Genomic DNA, 23,027 nt, shown 5'->3' with positions numbered 1-23,027 from the left:
AATCATATCATGTAAAGGACTAATAAGGAGAAATTGATATTCATACCTTAGTTTGTGTTTCAAACACGAGAATGTTTTCTCCTGCTGTTTTTAAGCACCATCTCCTTAAGCATTTACATTTGAAATTTTGCTACAGAAGAGCTAGACTACACATTTCTGTCTGTAGGTACTCATTGCTTCAGACTGTATATAGAAGAATTATCCAAATAGCAAGATTTTTTTTTTTTTTTTTTGGCTGGAAAACAGTAAATGAATATTAGATGAGTGTTTGTAATATCCTGTACTTAAGTTTTAAGCATCAGCTATTGTTCAGGGCTAGACAGCACTGTAACGTAGCAGGAAAAGAGCTTAATGAAATCCAATATTTGGAAGCAGGAGGTAGATGAATTCAGACTTGGAACAGCAGCACTAGATTTTAACGGGAAGGATAACTAACGTTTGGAGTAACTTCTGTGGGTGTATGGCTTTATTTATCGCTTGAAGTCTTGAATGTGAACCCGTATGTTTTCTAGGGGATATACTGTGTTTTAGGCAAGTTATGGAAATTGCTGGTTGAATTTCATAGTTTGTGAAAGGTGGGGATCCTGTAAGGTAGGTCAGATGTGGTGCTGTGTTTCTATTAGCTACGAGGTGTACTTCCACTGTGCATTAAGAATAAACACCTTCACTCCACAAATGGCTTGCAGAGATAAATTTGATCTTTTGGGCAGAGGGAGGAGAAATGATTTGCCTTGCAAACTCTTGGTGAGGCAGGGATCTGAACCCATGTCATCTTTCCATCATTATTCTAATACAGTTAAGAATACTTTGCATTTTTAAGGTTTTCACTGAATTTCACTGAATTTTTTAGAGTTGGAAGGGACCATAAAGATCATCTAGTCCAACTCCCCTGCCAAAGCAGGATTGCCCAGAGCAAGTACTGAATTGCACAATGGGTGAAATTGATGGGTTTGATGGGACCCCGTATAAGAGATGTGTTAAAGCCCAGCCTTTGACTGCTCTGCTGGATTCAGAATTTTTTGTCTCCTTTTTTTTCTGTCTCCTATTGGGAATAACCGTTGATAGACCAGGGAAAGTTAGAAAAATTGCAGCTCCTTATTTATTCCTTATGCATTTAGGTACTGGTTTGTTCCCAACAAGTACCAAATCAACTCTGCCACTGATCCCTGGAATGAGAGTCAAATGCCTACGCTGTGCCAAAGGCCACCAGACAATGAAGAAAGATCTAAAGAGGGGCTCTCTTTGGGAATGGGCTGGGGAGGTGAAGTCTTTTCAAGTCACAGGTTGGGCTGTGCTCTGGTGCTGCCTGCAAGGGGACAGATGATCCCGCAGGAACAGGACCCGTGATCCTCCGGGACCGGTGGCAGGAAACCCGCCCAGCCTGACCTTTCTCTGCTGTGGGTTGTGGCGGCTGGGGCTGGAGTGTGCTTTCTCCCTGGGAGCTGTGCTTGAGTTTGCCTGTTTTGTTGCCCTGGAGACAGAAGAGTGTGGTATGCTTTCCCCCTGACCAGAAATAGTTTCCTGTACCTTGTGACCGGAGCGCCATACTCCTCCTCTGGTCCCCGGCCAGGCTGTGCGGTGCTGGAGGGATGGGGTGTGGGGTGATGACCTCTTGTCACAAGTTCTGGTGTGGCTGCTGCCCATGATCACTAGCTGCCCTGCCTGCTCCCCTCCCTCTGCACCACAGTGTTGGGTTTCAAGGGAGCAATTGCTCTTGATTTACATCTCCCGTGGCATTTTGATGGTTATGTCATTTTGTTTGAGCCCTGCTCCTGTCAGCTGTCCGTCCTGGCTGTCAGGGCTCGGTGGCTGAGTAGCACGTGGTGAGCTCTTACCTCTCCTTCCCCCTTTGCTCAGCTGTTTTTGCTGTCTGCTTCCCCGTGCCCTTGTACTTGGGAACAGATTCCCAGCAAGTGTAACCGTGCACGAGGGCAATGTGATCCGGGTGGGAGAAGGATCCCCTTCTGTAGGAGTTCCAAGTAGAGCTGGGAGGGTAAGCGGGGAATTTGCAAGACCCGGGCGTGCAAGCGGGCCATGGATAGTTTATCTTAAACTGTTGTCCCGCTGCGAGAATCTGGCCCGAGCGCAGAGTATGCAGCACAATCTGTTACCTTGCAACTGTGTTTTGCAAAACTTCATTTGTGAGAGATGCTGCTAAAGGGGAAGCCAAGGCACCCCCCAGCCATGCAGGTGAGAAAGTGCTTCCACTGCACCACGGCCTCGGGAGCATGGAAGCTCTCCAGGCGCTCTTGCTGCCTGCTGCTTTATTGGAGAGTGCTTCTGGCATAGGACTGTAAAATATATGCAACAACAACAATAATTTCCAGGACTGAGAAGGAAGGAGAGATGAAAGGGGTAATTTACCTTCCCCCACCCCTGAACAGCAGCAGATGAGGATGTAAGCACATCTCAGCCCTATAAAATATTAATTGGGACATTTTCTACAGTTCAGCAGTGGGAAAGAAGACAGAAATCCTGCAGTGCCCTGAGCTGCTATTCCCAGCCCGGGAGAGAAAAGTGTTCTGAGCTGAGATCTGGCTTGGTCTCTTGTCTTCTGCTGATGGGGAAGAGAACAGTTGCCCAAAGCCTTCCTCTCCAAAGGGAAGGGAAGACCACGCAGAGACTGTGGAGCTGCATAGGCTGTTCTCAGGCAGAGGTGTGGCTTTGTCAAAGTGGCTCTATAGTGGGGTTCCTGTAAATTGGAGGATCCTCCATTCCTACCAGTGATCTGCTGAGTAGCCCAGACAGCCAAGGGTCCCATCACAGGTGACCCTTGTCATAGCGGATACAGACAAGGTGTGTTTTCAAGCCTGTGTGCTGAAGATCTGCTACAGAAGAAATGTCAAGAGCAGGCAGGGACTGCTGGTTCCTGTGTTGTTTTGATGGTTGGACTGGGGAGGAAGGGCAGTCCTTGCTTCTTGCCTCTTTCTAAGCAGCTGCATCCCCAAAAGTCTTAGTTTAGCAGCTGCCAGGGCTGTATAAAAGATTTGCCTCCCTTGGATCCCTTCAGTGAATCTCCGCTTGTCCAGTGTGAGCATTTCACTTCAGAGGATGGTGGCTTTGTAGTGAGTGTTCAGGGCTCAATCATTGCTTTAGTGAAAAATCTCCTGTCTGAGTTTATTGGCTAAAAGGCCCCCTGGTTCCTGGCTGAGATGGGCAGAGTTGCTCTAGCTCCCTCTCCTTTCCTTGCACTCACACTTCTAGGGAGGAGAAACCATTTTTTACTCTCCTTGATATTTTTTTCTTTAATCCAGATGACAGTCGTGCTCGAACTGATGTTGCCTTTGGGCTGGAATAAGCATACTTAGCATTTGGGCAGAACTTCTCGCCTGGAGATCTCGAAGTGCTTGATCAGCATTTCAGCAGCGAGCCCGTCCATGGGTACTGAAGTACAGGAACCTTTACGGTTCACTGGATCTGGCAGGGTTCCCTGTTTCATGGGATGGCTGTGCACCTAGTAGGAGCTGTGTATTTCTCCCCTGCTTTGCCCTTTTTCCCCAGTGTTTCTCTGGAGTGGAAGCAGGTCCTTTTCCCAATTCATGTGAGCTATTTCTTCAGAGACTTCCTTTTCTTCTCCAGCCCTGGAGAAGGGGGCAAGTCTCGGAAGGGATGTCACTAGAAGTGGCTTTGTGTATTTGTGAGGCTGACGGAAGAGTGGTGTGTTTGACACTGCTGCTGCTCGCTTTTAGTCCAAGGAGGGAATATCAGTTTAGCACTAGCTCTGTAGAAGGAGCTGAGGTCCCTCCTGCAGCCTTGGCTGCACAGCCCTTGTCTGAAACGGCTGAGGTTTTGGGAGACAGTTATGTTCCAGCAATTCCCGGCCCTCTGGGTGTCTGCTGGGTCACTGTGTTCCTTTCCGTTGACTATGAATGAGAGCTTAGTTCAGAGCTGTGGTGCTTAACGCCTTGTTTCTTATTCTCTTTCAGATCACCAGAAACTGGAACGTGAAGCTCGAATCTGCCGACTTCTAAAGCATCCAAATATTGGTAAATCTCCTTGGGCTCAGAGGGATGGGGGTGAGAGAGGAGGAATGTGTCTCATCTAGCGTGCTGTACGAGAGCAGATAAATGGATTCTCAACGTACACAACAACTCATCAAACTTGCCTGTTGAAATCACCTCGGTTTTCCTCTTAGGCAAATTCTGCCTATGCTCCTGTCCCATTCCTTAGCATCCTTGCCCAGATGTTCACCCAAGTGCCTTGGACAGCCTGCAGAGCTGTCCCTGCTCCTTGCGTGGTGCACGACTCATCTCTGCTCATCTCACGTTTTGCAATGGGACTAAGCTCTTGCGTTTGTTTTCTCCACACCTGTCTTCTCTTTCCTCTTCTTCCCACTTCTTGACGTATCTGTTTAAAGGCTGTTTTCAGTGACATGCCCAAAGTTAAAGGAGGATGGGCTAATATGTCAGCTCTTCTCACTACAGTGGCCACTTTAAAAGCAAGACACCAAAACCGAATTGCCCGTTTTGGCCAAAAAAAACCCCAAAAGAGTAATGGAGTAAAGGGAATAGCTTTGTCTAGAAATACAGGGAGAGGCAAAATAAGGCACAACTTCAGACCAAAAGTATATTTACTGAACTGAAGAGAGGGGCCATGGATTTTTATCTAGTTCCAAAGCACCATGGAAGTTTGTCCTAAGTTTTCTTTCAGAGAAATTTCACATTGCTGGAAGTTGCTTTATGTAAAAAAATTTGGACCATTAATAATCCCCTTTTTAGGATTTTTAAATAAATAAAGCCTCTAGGATCCTAGCTAAGGTCTAATTTGAGTTAATTTATTTGAGAAAACCTTAAGAAATACCAAACTGCCGCTTCAACAAAACTACTCTTACATTTCCCTGTCTGGGGAAACCTGTGATGCATTACATTGTCTTTCTTTTGCATAACCCTATCTTTCAGTGTGGATAACGTTTTAAAGGCATCTGTCTGAGCTCCTGACTTTCATAACCATTTGCTCCTATCCTCTGAAAACCTGGGAGAGGAAAGGTGCCCTACAGCATACCCCGTGGACTAACATCTGTAGCCCATCCCGTATGTGATGAAGAAGCAATTACCACAAGCTCAGGACCTCACAAAATGCAAAGCACCTTAGTAGCAGCTTTTCAACAGAGAGCTTTGCTGCATCCGAGTGTAGTTGTGGAGGTATGGCATGAGGAGAGGAGCACTGGCCACCTTCTACAGTAATTTGCGCTGATGAATATATTGGCTGGTAAATTTATTGCTTGGCAATATTCAGAATGACTAAAACTCATATTAGCTAGTTATTGAGCTTCATTTGCCCCAAAAGACTTGTTGCACTTAGTTTAGTAGGTGATGTCACTTTTTATTTTGGCCTTCACTTTCATCATCTCTCCTTTTTATAATTTCTTACATCTTTTCTTGCCAGGCCTCTCAGAGAGTAAATCTTATGCACAAGAGGAAAACCACTTTTATAAGTAAACCGCACCAAAACCAGAAATGTATCACATTCATGGGACAATTCTACAGCTTGTTCCTCATCTGTAATGAGTGGCAACGTTTGTCTCCTGTTATATTGTGGTTTGGAAAAGTCATATTGGGGGAATGTCGGTGGTTCTTGTATTTTCTACAGAGCATTTCTTGTTTTCCTAGAAAGAACAGTTTTCCTCTTAAGATAAAGAGAGTAGTCATTCTAAACTCAACGGGCGGTCGCACATAGCAATAAAGGAATTAAGTTTTGTGCCTACAACACAGAATCAAAGTGTGTTGAATAAGACCTCGGGAAGTGATACGGTCTGTTCAGCAGTCCTGTGAAAACCTTTTATACCTGGCTGGTTCCATGCACGTTTGTTCTTAAAAACGTTTAATGCTTCCACAGCCCCTAGTGGCAATCTTTCAGCTGTTTAATTTTTCTGTTAGTTAGACATTAGAAAAAACATATTTTGCTGCTATCTTAGCTTGTTGTTTCTAGTTTTATCCGGAGTATATGTGGAAAGTAGTTTTTCTTTCTTGTAACAATCTTTTGCATATTTGAAGACTGTTATCATGTCTCTTTTTAGTCTTCTTTTTCTTCAGACTAAACAAACCCAGTTCTTTCAATCTTTTCTCATACATCATTACGTCATGTTTTCTAGACCTCCAGCCTTCCCTCCCTGTCATCCCTCCCCCCACCTCTTCCTTCTCTGGACTCTCTCCAGTTACTTCATATATTTCTAGAAATGTGGTGCCCAAAACTGGACGTAAGATTCTAAGGCCACATCAGTGCTGACTAAGGGGGGAAGAATTGCTTCACCTGTCCTACCAAAGATACTCTTGTTTTGTACATCAACCTGTGAAACTTGCCATTTAAATATCTTGTTGACGCACATTTGTTTTCTGACCCGTTATTGCTCCAGACTCCTTTCTGCAGAACTTCTGGCAAGCAATTAATTTTTCCATCTTGTATAGATGAGGATTCCTATCAAAGTGTGCATTACATTTGACTTTATTGAAACAAATAGGAAGAAATTCACTCTGTGGGTTCCCCCTCTAATTTGTCAAGACCATTTTCATTTATCTTCTGATAGTGTAATAGGGTTGCAGCTCCCCCCACAGTAACGTGATCTTTAATAACAGTGCCATATATTGCATCATGTAGATAATTAATAACACTGTTGGACTCTGGACAAACTCTTGAACATATGACATTGTTCCAGTTTGACAATGATCAATTTTGAGTATGTTTTTTTCAATGAGTAGCATACACCCTTGTAAGCTAGTTCTGAATACACATTTATTTTTAAGTTGCTTATGGAAATAGCACGCAAGATGCTGTCAGAATCCTTGCTGAAGTCCAGATGCCACATGCATTGCTGCTTCCATATTCCTTGGCCTTCTTAGGTTGTCATAAAAGGGAAACATGTTGTTCTGACACAGCAGTAGGCTTTTCCCGTGAAATGTGTATTAGCAGTTAGTAATCACCTCGTTACTGCCATTCTATGTTGTAAACTCTTCTGGATGAGTACTTGGTGTGTTGCCTCAGTGTGAGTTATGCTGGTAACACTGTACCAGTCCTGAAGAATTCTGCAGATTTTGGACTTGCTTTAATTTCCTCATTAAGTGTTGTTGTTGCTGTTTTTGTTGCAAAATGTGGTGCAGCATGTCCTGCTCTTCTAGGGTGATCTGAGCCTCTAGTGAGTTTGGGGCAGAGGACTGAAAGTTACGACTCTGCATGGTGGGCTGCTTTTCTCTCCTGCCTGTACACGGGGTATAAAGGAAAGCTATTGTTGAATTTGTGATTCTTACTCATTTGCTGCAAGACAGATGATTCTGCTATGGAGATTCTGGACTGCAACATACTGACCATAACACTGCTGTTCGCATAAAATAAAGGTTACTCTAGGTACAAAGTAATGGTGATATTTCCGTTTGCTGTTTGTGAAATGACTGCTTTCTGAGTTATGCTAACATGCCTTCATCAAATCTCAGCCCTAATTATAGGCTATTGCTCTGTAATTGGGTGTTTTATCTTGTCTTTAGACGCATATTATGGCCAAGGTAATCACAGGGGAGTAATCCTTCTAAGAGCTTAGTGTTGTAATAAGGGTTTTTGTCTGGACAGAAGAAAGTTGACTTGAGGCAATTTTCTGATTTCTGACTCCTGGTACTGTGTTCTCCTTCCACACCATACATTTGAATGTGCCGTTACAGCCGGTCACCTCAGACTTTGGTTCAGTAGAGAAAGGAATTCTTTCCCTAACTTTCAGCTTGTTTTTTGTTTTTTTTTACCTCCTGACGGCTTTCTAGAGTATTTTGCATTCTGGTCCAGAGGAACCATTTGCCAGCCACGCTCAGCAAATACAGCACTATTGGGCAGAGATCAATCGGTGATCTGTTCACTCCATCCTGTTCTGAAGGCAAAAAAGATGCAGCCATTACTGAGGATATGGGAGTGTTAAAGGGAGGCAGACGGCAAAATCATTAAAACCCCAGTGTCTGCAAGCAGATAAAATGCCTTTGAAAGCTGGCAAGAGTCACAGCCCTTTAGGGAATTCCAGTTCTTCAACAACTTACTGTTCCAGTGATACGCTTATCTATAAATCTTACGGGCATTTGACGTGGATGTATTTGGGAACACATAGAAGAGAATGATATGGCTCTCTTCTCCCTTGGTCCTTGCTTGCTGGAAAGCAGCAGGTTTCTGTAAACGTGCTGATAGCCCTGACCCTTCAGAGCAGACACTTGCCTGATTGTGCTACTGAAGCTTGTGCAATGGCTCAGATAAAGTAGACTTCACCATCGCTTTCTATTTTTTGTAGAGCTAAACTTACAGTATGTTGAATATCTGCTCTTCCTTACTGGAACAGCTCTTTTGGTCTTCTGCTTGGTTGTAAACTTAATTTCAGTCAGTCTATTTGGTTTTTAAGTCCTGTAATTCATTCACTACATAGGGATTCTCTTGTGGAAAATTCAGTTTTTCCCATGCTTCCTGCTACCCATCAAATATTAGAGCAGTGACAGAGTTGGGAACCCCGGTATCTTCCTGCGGGCTTGTTCACTGCAGATGTGAAGTTCAGCAAAGTGCTGAACGTGACCTTTCCTGTCCTAGGACTCCCAAAGCAATAACGATGCAAAATTTAAAGAAAATTCTCATTCATAATTTTGGAAACTCTTCTTTAGCATTCCTGTATTCTCTTAGGATTGTGGCTTGTTCAGTGCACCATGAAGCCTGCTCTGTGTGTGGATTTTGTCCACCGTGTTGTTAGGTGTTGCCTTTCTCCTAAATTTTCTTTGTTATGCCAGTCTAAATATGTGCCTCCTCTTTGGATCCGTCACCAGGTGATGTGGACTCTTTCTTAGATATTTTTAACCCAACTGTACAAAAGTAGTTCTGGAATATCTTTTGTTCATAGTTCAAACTGAGTACTTCTGGTCAGTTGTTGTGTGCCAGCTCATGGCAGCCTTTGCTGTGAAGAACTGCATCCACTTAGATCTAGAATAATGAAAGAATTAAGAGAGGCTGGTAGTAGCCCAAGAGCCAGAGCCAAATTCTGTTTCTGATTTCTGCCTTCATATCCTTTGCTGAACTGCTTCAGAGTTAATTTCTTTGAGGCAATTTATAGCAGTAATGAAATGCTGTCCTCAGCATCTATCAGAATTATTGCTTTTTCAGGTTTTTTCCTACTTCAGACTTTTTCTCCAAAATATACTTGCACTTATTTTTATTTTAACTTCTATCTGTTGGCTTCTCTCAGCATAAACCACGATTTTGGACACGTCCTTTTTTAAAACGGAGAGAAAATGGTATAGAAATCTCCTGTGAATTAGAAGGATTTCTTTGACCCAGTTCGGTTTTATTTCCTTTGACAAGTGGTCTGTCCTCCTAGTACCTCTGTCTTGTGGGTGGGATTTTGATGGATGTGTACAAAAAAAGGTCTCCGGTTTGTGTGCCCTTAAATGATGGTTACGATCAAGGTGCGGGTTGCTGCAAGGACCAAGAAGGATGCTGTGCTTCCGTGTGCAGCCCAGCCGGAGAGAATCCCACAAAGCTTATAACTAACCTGGGTGGGAAATGGGAGGCGTCGATCATGTCTGCAGACCTAATTCTGCATTTATTGTCCTAGAGGTATGAGCCACAACTTCAGGTTGGCTCATTCCTCGTTTTGAGATACTACTCTTGATAAGCAGGCCCTCGCTTCCCCCCAACCTTGCTGCCGCTTGGAATATTTTCCTATCACCTTTTCCTTAACAAGAGATTCGAATTGCTTCCTTGGTGAACAAGAAAAAAAAAAACGTAGGCTGTGTTTTGCTGTAAACAGCAGATTTCCTCGTTTTCATTTGGCTGCAGACACTCAGACTGCCTTTGCAATCGGGACAAAAAGGATGTTATGTGCGAAGAATAGTTAAAATGCTGGGGATTCTCCAGGGGTATGGCCACGCTTGCTGCCCTATGGAAACTCAGTGGTTTCCAAGTGGGATGCTCCCGTGCCTGACCTGCGGTTCAAAGCTGCTGCCCTGCGATTTCTGTTGCTGGGGGATTGCTCCTTCTCTCGGGTGAGACCGGTGTGGGGAGGGGAGGGATGGGGGAGAAGAGACCTTGTAGCAAGAGTTATTCTTTATGGCTTTCTCAGTTACTGAGCAGCTTTTCCTTGGAAGTGTCACGGGGCTGTCTGAGAGGACAGCGAGTTGCTGTGCTTCCTAAAAGGTCAAACAATGGTGTTCTTGGCCTTATGCCTTTAACCCGCTCTCCTCTTCCACTCCCACCCCAGTAAAAAAACACAAAAAAAACCCCAAACCAGCCACCAAACACTCAAAAAAAAACCCAACCAACCCCAAACAATATCAGCTAGAGTGCATTCCTGCTGGAAAGTTTGAGCCTTTGATCCCCAAGTTACCATTTATTATTCCTGGTCCCTGCGCTGTTAAGGATTTCGGTGGGTGCTTGTGGGTGTCTTGCTGAGAGGAAGCTCCACAAAATCCCAGACATTCCAGCTTTTTATTTCTCATTCTGATTCTCCCAGTTACTTCTTTCACTAACTAACTAACTATTGTTTATTTACCTATTCTTGTTTTCTCCTTTTTCGGCCTCTTCTTCCCCCTGTAGGTTTTGCTGTAGTTTCAAGAAAAATGTTTCTCCTTGACCCCCCCTCAATTTGGGAATGGAGTAACAATTGCATTTGCTTCCTTGCCGGGGGATATATTTATTCTGTATGTCTTTGTGGTCTGTATAATTCCATTATTCATCTGTTTAGTTGCAAGATTTATCTGTATGCAAGCAAATTGAAAAATTAAAAAAAATAGTGGGATGGTGGCCAGACTCAGTGCACTCAAAGGTACTGCAAAAGTCAGAGGAGGAGGATTCCCCTACTTTTGTTTGTTTGCTTGTTTTTCCCCTGTCTAGTTAGAATAGCATTGTGGAAATGGATAGAGGATCTTTTGGGGTTCCCCCCATCCTGAGCACTGAACAGAACAGAGGGACGGCTGCTCTCTGGTGAAATCGTGCAAGCCACAACCTGCCATTTGAACAGAGCTCGCCTCTGCTGCAAGTTTTCCTGACTTTTCCTGGGCAATGCGAGAAAGGAGTTGTGAAAAATGAGGTTAATACGGCAGGGCTGGGGGGCGTCAGGTGGAACCCCTGCCTGCATGGGCAGGAGCTCTGCTCTGCAATACCCGGGGCTGATTCCTCCCCAATGGCATAAATGCATGTAGCAAAGTTGCAAAGCATCTGTGAGACACCTAAAACTCGTCACCAGCCTCTATCTTGACTTTATTAATTCTAACAAAGTGAGTGTTCTCTGTGTATTTTCTTTGAGTTATCAATAAATTTGGCTTGTTATTATTTTGGGGCTTTTTTAGAAAAAGCTCTCATATAATACTAGTGCTTATCAAAAGTACTTTGCTTATCTGGCATGTGGGTAATCGGAAATTATTAATAACAATTCTGGATGGTCGTGATTGCACTGTTATCAGGAGAGTAGGAAATATTCCTGCTAATGCACTCCTTTGGCTCATGTAATGTTTAAGTAGGGCAACTTCAGCCTTTCAATACAGACATTGCAAAATCAAAGGAAAAACAATATTTACGTGGCACTGAAATGTTTTTAAAAAAAGACTTTGTGTTTTCTTTTTTTTTTTTTTTTTTTTCCAATTTTGCCTTTTACCTCTGCAGAAGGACCAGTTTCTGAACAGGAGAGATACGGTTCTCCCTGCAGTTTCTTTCCAGGCTGTGAATCTCTGCGCGTAGGGGAATTTCCCCTGACTTGGCACCACCTATGGCAGAAAGGGCACGGCTTTAACCTCACTTTTTAGCGCCCAGGGTGTTTAAAAAGGTTGCAGTGAGAACAATGGTGAGGGGAAAAGGAAACCCACACCTCTGTGTGTGTCTTTTCATACTCCCTGAGGACTGTTCCTCGTCTCTCTTTGCAGAGCCCGCGGCAGCTCGGTTCTGCCTGAACCGGAGCAGAGCAGAAGCCCTTCTTCTCTTCCGTTCTTCCAAAGCTTTAAAACGGCAATTGGTGTGATATGCTGGGAGTTTGGGGAGTTTACAGCGAGCTGGTATGTATCCAGCCTACTGTAACCTCTCTGTGTCAGATTTGGAAGGAAGGAGGAGGAAGGAAAGAGTCCACGTTCCTAAGGGACTGGTTAACGGCAGCGTGCGATGTCCTGTTAGCTAACTGTCCTGCCGCGGTTAGTTACTGCTCCAACAAAGCTGGTCATTAGCTGCTGGAACAGATGATTTCCAGAGGATTATTTGCATTACAGGATTTAATGCTTTTTAATAGCAAATTTTTAATTAAAAGAAGAGTCCTTTTGGAAGCAGCCTGAGCAGCTGCAGCTGAATTCTGCGTGTTTAATGTAATTAGAAGAAACAGCTGGGGTGGGAGCTGAGCACCGAGCTCCCAGGCAGTCACAGGTTGGTGGTGGCTCCTCGTGGGACAAGGCGTCCTGAGCGATGTGAACCCCGCGGGAAGCGTCCTGGCACACAGCCAGGCTGGGAGAAAGTGGTGGGACAATTCCCATCTTGGCTGCCCAGGCTGGCGAGCAGCTGGGGAAGCGGAGAGTGGGTGGTAGCCATCTGCGTCAGTTCACTTGTCACTTGTGCTGCCACAGACGATAGTGCTCAGTTTGCAGTCTGTCGGGCTGTGTGTGTTTGTATCTATAGTTGCAGCATCTCCTGGCACGTTGGAGAATATCTTTGGAACAGGGCATCAGGCAGGTTTTAGCCTCCAGTTTTATTCTGCTGCGTCTGACATGAACTGTCCCTTGAAATATTCCCCTTATGGTATCTCTTACCTCCTCCCTTTCTCCATGATACAGGCAAATATCTGATGTCTGGTTGGAAACTGCTGAGAAGTGAAGCTGTGGCTGTTTCTAATGAGTGGCTGACCTTTAAATAGTACCGTTCAGCCCAGAAGATCCCAGAGCACTTTCGAGTTTGCTCTACTAAGGCTATGTGAAAGAATTACGGTGTTGCAATTACCATGACCCAGGAGACAACCAGAAATCTCTGTTGGCTTGTATTGGCTCTGCTGTAGGTACTGCAACACGGGCAACTTATTTTGAGAGCCCCAGATACTATATAATCACAGCACATGATGCGTGTTGGTGCAGAGGTAGTTCATAGAATGGTTTGGGTTGGAAGGGACCTTAAAGATCATGGAGTTCCAACCCCCTGCCATGGGCAGGGACACCTCCCACCAGACCAGGTTGCTCAAAGCCCCATCCAGCCTGGCCTTGAACACCTCCAGGGATGGGGGCAGCCACAGCTTCTCTGGACAACCTGTTCCAGTGTCTCACCACCCTCACAGGAAAGAATTTCTTCCCAATATCTCATCTAAATCTCCCCTCTTCGAGTTTAAAAACAGTACTCCTCTTCCTATTGCTCCCCTCCCTGATCAAGAGTCCCTCCCCATCTCTCCTATAGGCCCCCTTTAACTACTGGAAGGGGCTATAAGGTGTCCCCGAAGCCTTCTCTTCTACAGGCTGAACAACCCCAGTTCTCTCAGCCTGACCTCATAGGAGAGGTGCCCCAGCCTCTGATCATTTTTGTGGCCCTCCGCTGGACCTGTTCCAACAGGTCCATGTCCTTCTTTGTTTGGCCTCCAGAGCTGGACACAGTACTCCAAGTGGGGTCTTGTTGGCTGACAGCGCACTTTATGTTCCCATAAAATCCAGATGCTTTACGGTTAGGAACAGCAGCGAACCTGGATTTAGCAGACAAGATTACCCTACCCTGTAGTTTGAACACTGTCCCTAGGGACAGGCAGAGACCATTGGTATGTAGGAGCAAGCGTATTTCAGCCTATGTTACCTTTTCCTAAGCAGAGATCAGTAATTGCAAAGTAAAGATACTGGGGAATTGTCCCATGAAATTCTTCTTGTGCTTATGTACTTGCCTCTTGCTGTGACTTCAGTAACTATTTTGCTTGCAGAGATTTACTTGCAGCAGGTTGCCAGAAACCACGCTGTGTTACAAGAGCCTGCCTGCCCCAGCCATGGGCTGAGCCCCCCGGGAAACCCTGCTCCGCTGTTTGCTGTGGACATGGGATACAGGGGCTTATGTGGCCGGCATAAGTGCTCCTGGCCTGTTACAGTTGACATAAAGGTAAATAGTTGATAATATTCACACTGGGCAGAGTAAAGGGAAGGTGTGGGTCAAATGTAGGCTGGGCATAATCTGTGTTTCTGACCCCACTATCAGCTGGCCTTTTATATGTGACCTTTTAAAAATGAGATGCCTGTTCCTTGCCAATGACTTTATGTTGCTGTAGTTCAGGTGGACTTCTATAAAAAAAAGTCCTTTTTCAGAGGAGTCCTTTTTCAAAGCTCTTTTCTGATTTCTTCATGATTCTCTTCTACTTTTGCATTCGCAGAGTCTTGCCTTGTGTGACTCAGCAGCAATTTGTGAGGCTGGTACAGTGTGTTATGAAGGAGATTTTCCTCTTATGCACAGTTGCTTCATATCACGCTCAGGCATCGGAGAGCTGTGGCCGCCTGTACAGGCTTACTTTATTCAGGCAGGGAATGCAAACCACGTGGCATGACTGTTACTATTGCTGTTTCTCACTAAAATGCTTAATTTTCGGTAGTTAACATCATAGTTACTAATATTATTTCCTTCTAAAACAAGGACTGTACGCGCATGGGGATTTTGAAACGCTTTTGAAGTATCAGCTTGAAGTTTTGTTCTTGAGGCAAGATTTCCAGTGAGACTCTGAAGACAGCAGGCAGAGAAAAGTAATACTCACAGCAGATGCTCTTATAAAGTGCTTGAACTCCTGGTACCCAGCTGCTGTGAGGTTCAGTAACTGCAGCACATCCCCTTGAGCCACTCGCTGTGGTTCCGGGCTCTTTGCAAGTGCTCTGGATTACGTTAGGGCCTCGGACCTGACACACACACCCACACAGGACAGAAAATAATTTGCATAACTTGCATCAGGCGGTGTTGAAGATCTGAGTTTTTGGGGGAGTGGTTTGATCTCACTGTTTTTCTGTTGTTAGTTATTTTTCCAAAAGGCCAGCTTTGTGGGAGATGCTTCCTATACGGGTAAGACCAGTTTACTTGTACCTGGAGACGAGACTGGGGGAAGAAAAGGATGCTTAAACCAGTTAGGTTGTGCCTTGTGTGTAGTGATGCATCGCAGCTCTTTAACCCTGCAGAGTTACAGGTGTGCATGTAAAATTGTAGGGACAGTTTTGGGTCGCAGTCTCTCATTACCCTTGGTGGAGCACCACTACGCTACCAGATTCAGATTCTTTTTTTGTGTCTTGCTGAAAACATTGTTTTATCAAGATGCTGTACTGAAGCCACTCCTTATTTCTCCCAGAATGTATGTGCTTCTTGCAGATACCATCCAAGTGGTGATGCATACTTTCTGCTGACCAGCCAGCTGGTGTTGCAGAAGAAGTTTCAACCTAACAGTCTGTAACTGATTTTGCTCCTTCGGTTAGCATTTGTTCTGGCGCTGCTTTCTAGTGCTGCGGTTTTTTTATTTATTGTTTCTGAAGTTATCTGTAATACTTGACAGTCTTACGAAATTAGATGTGCTTATGAACTCTTCTGAGCCCTCTGTTCTTTGTGTGGATGGGACTTTTTTCTGAGCTCTGACTAAAACCTTGGGTAAAGTCTTTCACCATATCCTGTAACTGATTTAGTGCCTCGCTGTCTGACTTGCTTCTGTTTTCTTTCTTACTCCCCTCTCCTCCTCTGTTCTTGCTAACCATTGTAGCAAGTGCTCCGTCATCTATCAGAGACCCTTGACATGGGAACAGTCACCAGGTATCCCTGGCTGTGTGTGGTGGTGGCAGGGACTGGTTTCCTACATCTGTAAGAATTCCTGTGTTAAAGAGTTTTTGGCTTAGGAAGGGAAAGCGGTTTGAATATCTGCTTCTGGGCAACAGAATCAGTTAATAGAAATAATCTACCTCATTTTCTGGTGAATAGGGTGAGATCAGGTTCCTTGGTGAATACTGGACTCTTGTAGTTTGATCGTCTTTTGGAAGACCCTGGGTTGGTGTTGTGCAACTTCCCTGTTGCTGTGACTTGAGACTCCTTTTGTGATGTGTGTGTTTGTCCTAGCCTGCTGCATTAGATACAGATGTCACTGCTCCCCTGACGAGAGCGAAATAAAAAGGGTTCTGTAGTATTTTTGAAGGAAAGGTTAGCTGAATGAATATTGTTATTTTTAATTCTCCATTTTACTTATTGTGAATAGTAACGTTTTGGGAATCCTTTACCCTCCAGCATCTACGTAGGATTATATTTTTCACCCTCTCGTGTCAACAGGTTACACAGGTAGGAGCAGCCGATGTGGGCTCTGCTCAGTTGCTTGGTTGAAGCTGAACTTGTGGTAGTAATGAAGACGTTAGATGGTGTGTCAGGATCAGCAGCCCATGGAACAAACGGGATCTTCTTTTCAGGGGAAAATATCTGAAACAGAGGACAAAGCTCAGTACTTAGGTTCCTGTTACCCATTCTTGGAACTGGCCATTTGGGAACCCGTGTCCTGCCTTTGAGTGGAGAGCGCTCGTGTAGGACATCTTTAAAGCAAAGGTGGCTCCATAATGTTTGGAAGGTGGAGGTATCAGGTGGTATCAGATGTTTGTGTTAACATTCATCGTAAAGATACACAATGTAGATCATATTTATGAACCAACATGGAGAGGAGGCCAAGAAACTTTTAAAATGCTTTTGTCCTTGATATGAGCTAAAGGTGGTGGAGTTACTTCTGAACATAAGCCCTTTCACGGGCTGGCTGAATGTTTTTGGAAAAGGCAGATAATGTTTTTAAGCTGGCAGTCCCTGGTAGTTAGCACTGTATTGGAGAGCAGAACATTTGAACGTTGTCAGCAGAGCGATCCATGGCATCAGAGCTGCTGGTTGCAGTGTCCTCGCTGGTTGGGAAGGCCCCTGTGGCTCTGCAGGAGGGGAGGGGAGCAAAACCTTAGGCTGAAAGGGCTTTTTCTTCCCATCAGCATAGGTGTGAAGTAGGTGTGGGCTGGAATTGAAAGTCACAAGTTTTGGTATATTCAGACTTCTCTTTAATCCTTTTTGACTGCCCTTATTGGTGCCCCTCTCCACACTTTAAACCTATAATTTTGAGCTGTTGCTAATTATTCCCGTGCAGGGTGGTGGGGCCCACTGTCATCTTTCCTATAAGCTTTTCTGGGTTTTGCTGTTCCACCGTTACTCCCTGAGCTTTGTTACCTCAGCAGATTAAATCCTGGGCAGATTTTGTTCCAGCATCGCTCTGGGCCGTCGCGAGGAAGCAGCTCCCTTGTTAAGTTAATGACCTGCGTCCTGCCTCGAAGGCCTTCCTTTGCTGTGCAGCCCCAGGGTGATGTACAGCGTCAGTATTTATGGACTGTCTCTGTCCTCCTGTCACGGTTCCTCACCTAAGGACACAAATAGTGTTTTACTGTCCCTGAAGGCTCTTTCCGCTGCCTCTGCCAGTCTCTGCCAGCTGAGTTGCTACTTCCTTCCCTTTTCATAATGTGTCTGACAAAATTGCTTTCCTCAGGACAACAAAACAGCACCAATCAGCTAATTTATGTATTATTTTCTGAGGTAATTTGCTGCCCGTGTCTTTGTGTCAAAGTTTGTCGTTCACTGTTTCTCACTTGTTACCTGCAGACGTGTTTGCTGTTCCCTTTTCACGGCCACTGCTCTCAGCCGGCTGGTGGCTGTGCTCCTCCTCCCTCAGGATTTCATTCCAGCCGCTCTCCTCTCTGCTGGGTGTTTCTTGCAGCACTTCGATGACCTTTAGGGTGCCAGTGGAAGGAGAATGCTTTTTTTGCGCACACTGAGCATCACTGGACACAACCTTAGTAGCACATTCAGCTTTCCTTGAAGTTTCTCCATCTGTTCCCTCTTCATAAGGTCTCTTCACAGACTTTTTCCCGTGTCCTGGGGCTCAGCTCTTGTTCACATGCCCATCTCCTGCATTCACCTCAAATAGTCTTATGCACTGGAGTGAAAACTGTCCTGCACTGTTTCCGTCTTGTCTCCAGTCTTGAATGGAAATCTTTTCTCCTAGGAAATACCCTTCTCGCTTGCGTTTTTGTAATGCCACCTCTGCTGGTTTCTGCCAAGTGCTCAGGAGGCAAGTTTTCTTGTAAACACAAAGTTGTATTGCAATGAAATTACTACAAAGCCAACTAAAACCACTTACTCGGAAGAAATTTTTTTTTTTTTTTTTTTGCAGTGAATGACTTGAGGAACATAGTTCTTAAAGGTGACGTGTCTCTGTTTTCATGCTGTAGGAACAGCATGTTGCACCTGAAACACCTGCTCTACTGGTGCTCTGACTCTACTTGCTTGTTTGCAGCATCAGGAGTGCTCCTCCCAAACCCCTGCAGTTAGATGCAGTAGAAATGCTGAGAAAAGGAAATTGGTCAAGGGACGAGCCCAGATACCTTGTAAATAAAGGCAGGGAAAATACAGGAAAGTACAGGCAGAAAGAATTAAGGAAAGAATGAGATCCTTTTAGGAAAGGTACTGGCAGTGGTCTCTGCACATCTGTGCTACTCTCAGTTTTGAGTTTGCGTGTGTTTGCGTGCGTGTGGAAGGGTGTCTTAGCAAAGGAGAGTTGCAAGGAGGATTAGAGGAGAGCACTGAGAACATCCACAAAAACTGTTCCATATGAGGTAGGAGCACGTGCCAAGTGCTCATTTGAACCATTCCCAAGGAAGTGGTGGTAGCTGACGTCATGCGCCAATAAGAGGTGCAAACTGACCTCTTGATACCGGCAGAGAGAAAATCATGATGTTGGGAAAAGTCAAGACAGGTCACCTGTATTTTATGTGGAAGAGAACGGAAGAGAGGCAAAAGTACCATTAAAGCAACAGAGCAGAATAACGAGATTTTTCTTGTTAAGGATGAGAAGGGCAACGTTACTTTGGTCAGTACTCGATGACAAGGTGTTACTTGGGACTGAGACCCAGTCTGTTCCCAGTAGTGGCTTTAGTTGGGTGAATCAATAGGGAAAGATCGTAGACAGTCATGTGGAGAAGACGACTCGTCCTAGTCAGAGAGTGAAGGTTTAGGAGTTGAGTCAGATAGATTGCTAGCTTGTGACTCTGATGGGCAGGGAAAGTAGTGAAGTTTTCCAGCAGTGGGGAAAAGCAAAACACAGGAGGTAGGTAGTAATGTGAAATGAAGGGCTTAGTTTCTCCTCTTAGATTAGAATTTGTGCCTAGGTGTCCAAGAAACATCAAAGAAATTGAGATTTTGATTCAGACAGGAGAAAGTGGCACTGTGTTGGCTGCATAGGTGCGATAGTTACTGCCCACGTGTAACACGGGGATGAGAGGACAGAACCCCACAGACCCCAGAACACCAGGGGATAGTGGCCCATCATGAGAGCAACACAAGTCCTGCAGGTTAAAGGGGGCAAGGAAAGGGAGAAGGTGAAGGTTAATTTAGGCAATAGGAGCAGAACTAGGGGGGGATAGGTAAGGAAGCTGAAGGAGAATGGAATTTTGAGAAGGGGAATGTGATCAGATATGTCTGTGGTAACAAACAGGTCAGAAAAAATGAGGTAAGAAACTGGCTCTGAATTTTGAGTAGGGATTTGGGGTGTAAGTCAGAATGAAGTAAGGAAAAGGAAGTAAAGGAAGGGAACTTCATGGAGCTTTACAGATGAAATGCAGAAGGGAGGTCAATGGCACTGACAAGCAGGTGGGGTGGAAAGTCAATTTTTGGGTTGGGAGCTTGTTTGGAGGTTCTGAAAAGGGTTTGTTTTGGGAAATAAGAATGGGTGGGGAGAGATAGCAAAACATGAGCATGGAGGAAAGAGTAGGCAGATGTGAAAGGAGGGTACTGAAGCGTTAGAGGAGGAGAACGAACAGGAGGTCAAAGATATTTAGAGTTTGTTTTGACGCTGGGGAGGGGTGGGTGTATGTGAAGGACACCCATCTGTTCCTTTGAGATAACGGAAGGAAATAGGTTACTAAGTGAGCACACAAAGCGAAGGGCATGAGGAATTAATAGACTGATTGGGTTGAGGGAGAACTTGGCTGTGTGCATGGGTTTGATTTGTGAAGTGTCATATTTGTTACATTCTCTGTAAATCTCCATTTCTTGATTATGTTTTTGCAGTGCGGCTCCATGACAGTATTTCAGAAGAAGGTTTCCATTACCTCGTCTTTGATCTGTAAGTGTCTGTCTTTGGCTTTGATGCTTCACCAGTGATACAGACACGTGGATGGTTTACTAAGAGTGGAATAAAAAGCACCTGTATTAATATAATTCTCCCTTTCTCTTTTGAGACCCATAGATACCTCTGGCCTATTTGACAAAAATCCGTTGACTGTGTGATAGGGGATGGACCAGGAAGGCTCCTGGTAGTAGGTGGAGGCGTGGGGTGGCATAGGATGGCTGTCCTGTATAGGGAGGCTGTTTGACTTCTGTCCCCGAGGCGGCCTGGAGGGGGTCAGAGGAGGGGTGTCCTGCTCAAACTTAGCATATACTCAGCTCTCTAGAGGCCCAGGGGCAGTTTGTGCCCAGTTCGTCAACAGTGTCCCATACACTGTTGGCGAGATGGCAGTCCCAGGGGGTTGGTCACTTGTATGTACCAGTGCTGATGCTGTGGTGGTGGAGCTCTGCCCTGGTTCCTCTGTGTCTCAGGTCCCCACACAGGCTGTGAGAAAGGGCCTGGACAGATGGCCACATATGTCCCATACAGTCTTTTCACTGAATTTCACTGAATTTTTAGAGTTGGAAAGGACCATAAAGATCATCTAGTCCAACTCCCCTGCCGAAGCAGGATTGCCCAGAGCATGTCAGAGCATGTCACTCAGGACTGCAGGTCTTGAGCGAGACGTGCTCGGGCTCTGTAACCTCCCTTGTTCTCTTGCACTTCAGGGTTACTGGTGGGGAGCTCTTTGAGGATATTGTTGCCAGAGAGTACTACAGTGAAGCAGATGCCAGGTAAGACTGTTTCCAGACCCTTCTGTATACGTGCCACATGTGTTGGCAAGTGGAACGAGTTTCCTGACTGCTGTTCTGTGCATGGCTTTGTTCTGACACTCTTGCTCTCCATCTGGAAAAAAACATTTCTCTTTCTGCTCTTAGCATAAACTGTTGTCATCGGTCAGCCTGACTCACTGCAGCTCTAGCCCCTGCCGCTTGCAGACGCTGTGCTCTTTGCTGGGAGACCCGGTGCTGGCGGCTGTGTCTGCCTGACCTTTCTGGTGGGTGGTGATGGTGTGTCCTTGGTGAGCAAATATAGGGGAGAGCTGTCCTGTGGCTGTGAGAACGCTGCCTGCTTGGCCTCTGCCTTCTCCTCGTAGGGGTTCCAGTGATGTGCCATTGCTGTTGGGCAGACCCGTTCAATTTGCCTGTGTCCAGGTGATGGTTTATGGGACAGGGGGGAGAGGGGGCTTTGACGGCAGTGTTTCTGTGAAGCCCTCTGGCTGTGAGCTGGTTGGTGCAGTGAGAAAGGCACAATATGTAAGAGCAACCTTTATATTTTCACATTAAAAAGAGTTATGCCCTTTGTCTGAGTGTGTCCCCTCTCTCCCATGCGTGACCTTCCTGAAGTGGCCTGTCCTTGTCCGGCTGTGGTTTATGCAGCAGTAGGTGAGGGTGTTCTCTGACCTGTCTGTCTGCTGGACATGCAGCATTTGGAATCAAAGCCGGGATTAGGCAGCTCCTGTTCTGCTGTAGTAGGGCATGAGAGTGACCCTGTGGTGATGTTTCACCCCTGCTTATTCTGCACCCGTGTTCTTATCCCATCCTGACCCTTGCTGGAGCAGGAATTGGGGAAGCCGTGAGAGGAGAGGAGTAAGAAGGGAGTAGGGGATGCTGCTGCTGCAGGGTGAGCTTGGTTGGCAGCACTGTGAGGAAGATGATGCTGAGGAAGGGAAGAGTATGACCCGGTGTGCTAGTGTAGGTACTGTTGTGGCCTCTGTGGGAGCTTGTTTGTTTTCCCCATGGTACACTTACAACCTCTGCCTTCTGGGCATTGCACGATGCTTTCAAATGATCCATCTGCTGATGGGGAAGGCCAGTGGGGTCATCATTTCTGATGGAGTTCTTGGCAGAGAGGTCTGAGAGTCCTGTAGGTGTTTCCAGTGGGGTGTACAGATGTTGTAGGCACAGCGTTTTTGACAGATACACAGTCACTCAAGCCATTCTGCCTTGAAGTTGAGAAATCTTGAGGTTATCAATCATTATCCTTTCCCTTGTCCCTCTTGCCAGTGCCAGTTCCCTGAAATGATCAAGAACTGGCAGTGACAGACACTGGTCAGGAAAATTACGGCAGGGTTAGGGGAAAAGGTGAACTGTCTGTTGCTCTGTGAGTTTTCCTCAGGGTGCTCAGCCCTCTGACTGTCAGCCGGTCAGGTCTCCAGTGCCCACAAGATGACAGAGTGAAACTCCTCCCTTTCTCTCCCCATGCCGAGCTGAATTCCAGAGCAGGCTGGGAGAGCGAGGGAGCGAGGTCCGTGCCAATCCGCCGCACTTGGCTCGCCTGGGACACCTCACACTTTTGCCATTTTTGGCCAGAAAATCTCTCTCGCTCAGAGTCGACTCTGTTCTAATTATACATTTTTGTTTTGGGAGCGGGGAGATATTCATGGACTCCGACCCTGAGGATTGTACTGCCAGCTCCAGAGGGGTGGGGGTAACAAATACACAGTGCTTCACCTCCTCTACTCTTCCTCCCCTCACCCTCTTCCCATCTTCTCCAGTAGCCAGTTTCCCTTCCCTCAAATATTTCACTCATTTCAAGTTTGTTCCCCTGGGATTTGTGGAATTCAGTGAGGGGACCGACTGATTCCTGCAGCGAGGACACAGACCCATCTCGGTTGCCCACAGCTGGGTGCTTACTGCCCAGCTATCATTGTCAAAATCCCCGCTCCATTCCACATTCACCCTTGGGAGCTGAGTAAATGTTTAGCAGAAGTAAACAAGTAAATGTTTGCAGCCTGAAAACACCATGGGTGTGTTGCGCTGTCCTTACGTGACAGGTGTAAATAAAATCTTGCTTTTGCCCCTGTGGTTACAGCAGTGAGAGTGGCGGAGACGTGGTTTTCTGTGAGCTGGGGGAGTGCAGCACACTGCACTTACCAGGGAATGAGTCTGCTTTT

At 45.7% G+C, this 23,027-nt stretch overlaps 1 protein-coding gene across 2 annotated transcripts in view; it reads left to right on the top strand.

Moving 5' to 3' along the window:
• CAMK2G (calcium/calmodulin dependent protein kinase II gamma) overlaps positions 1 to 23,027 on the top strand; it is a 121,528-nt gene that overhangs the window by 51,073 nt on the left and 47,428 nt on the right. For both annotated transcript variants that reach the window (XM_074155143.1, XM_074155144.1), the window contains exons 3-5: positions 3,927 to 3,986; positions 20,035 to 20,089; positions 20,800 to 20,865. In XM_074155143.1, coding sequence (XP_074011244.1) covers positions 3,927 to 3,986; positions 20,035 to 20,089; positions 20,800 to 20,865 — 181 coding nt within the window. The remainder of the gene's footprint in view (positions 1 to 3,926; positions 3,987 to 20,034; positions 20,090 to 20,799; positions 20,866 to 23,027) is intronic.

Source organism: Numenius arquata, chromosome 10, assembly GCF_964106895.1.
Source record: "Numenius arquata chromosome 10, bNumArq3.hap1.1, whole genome shotgun sequence".
Classification (NCBI taxonomy): domain Eukaryota; kingdom Metazoa; phylum Chordata; class Aves; order Charadriiformes; family Scolopacidae; genus Numenius; species Numenius arquata.
Note: the sequence above shows the minus strand (reverse complement) of the source record. Positions and strands in the feature narration are given on the sequence as shown.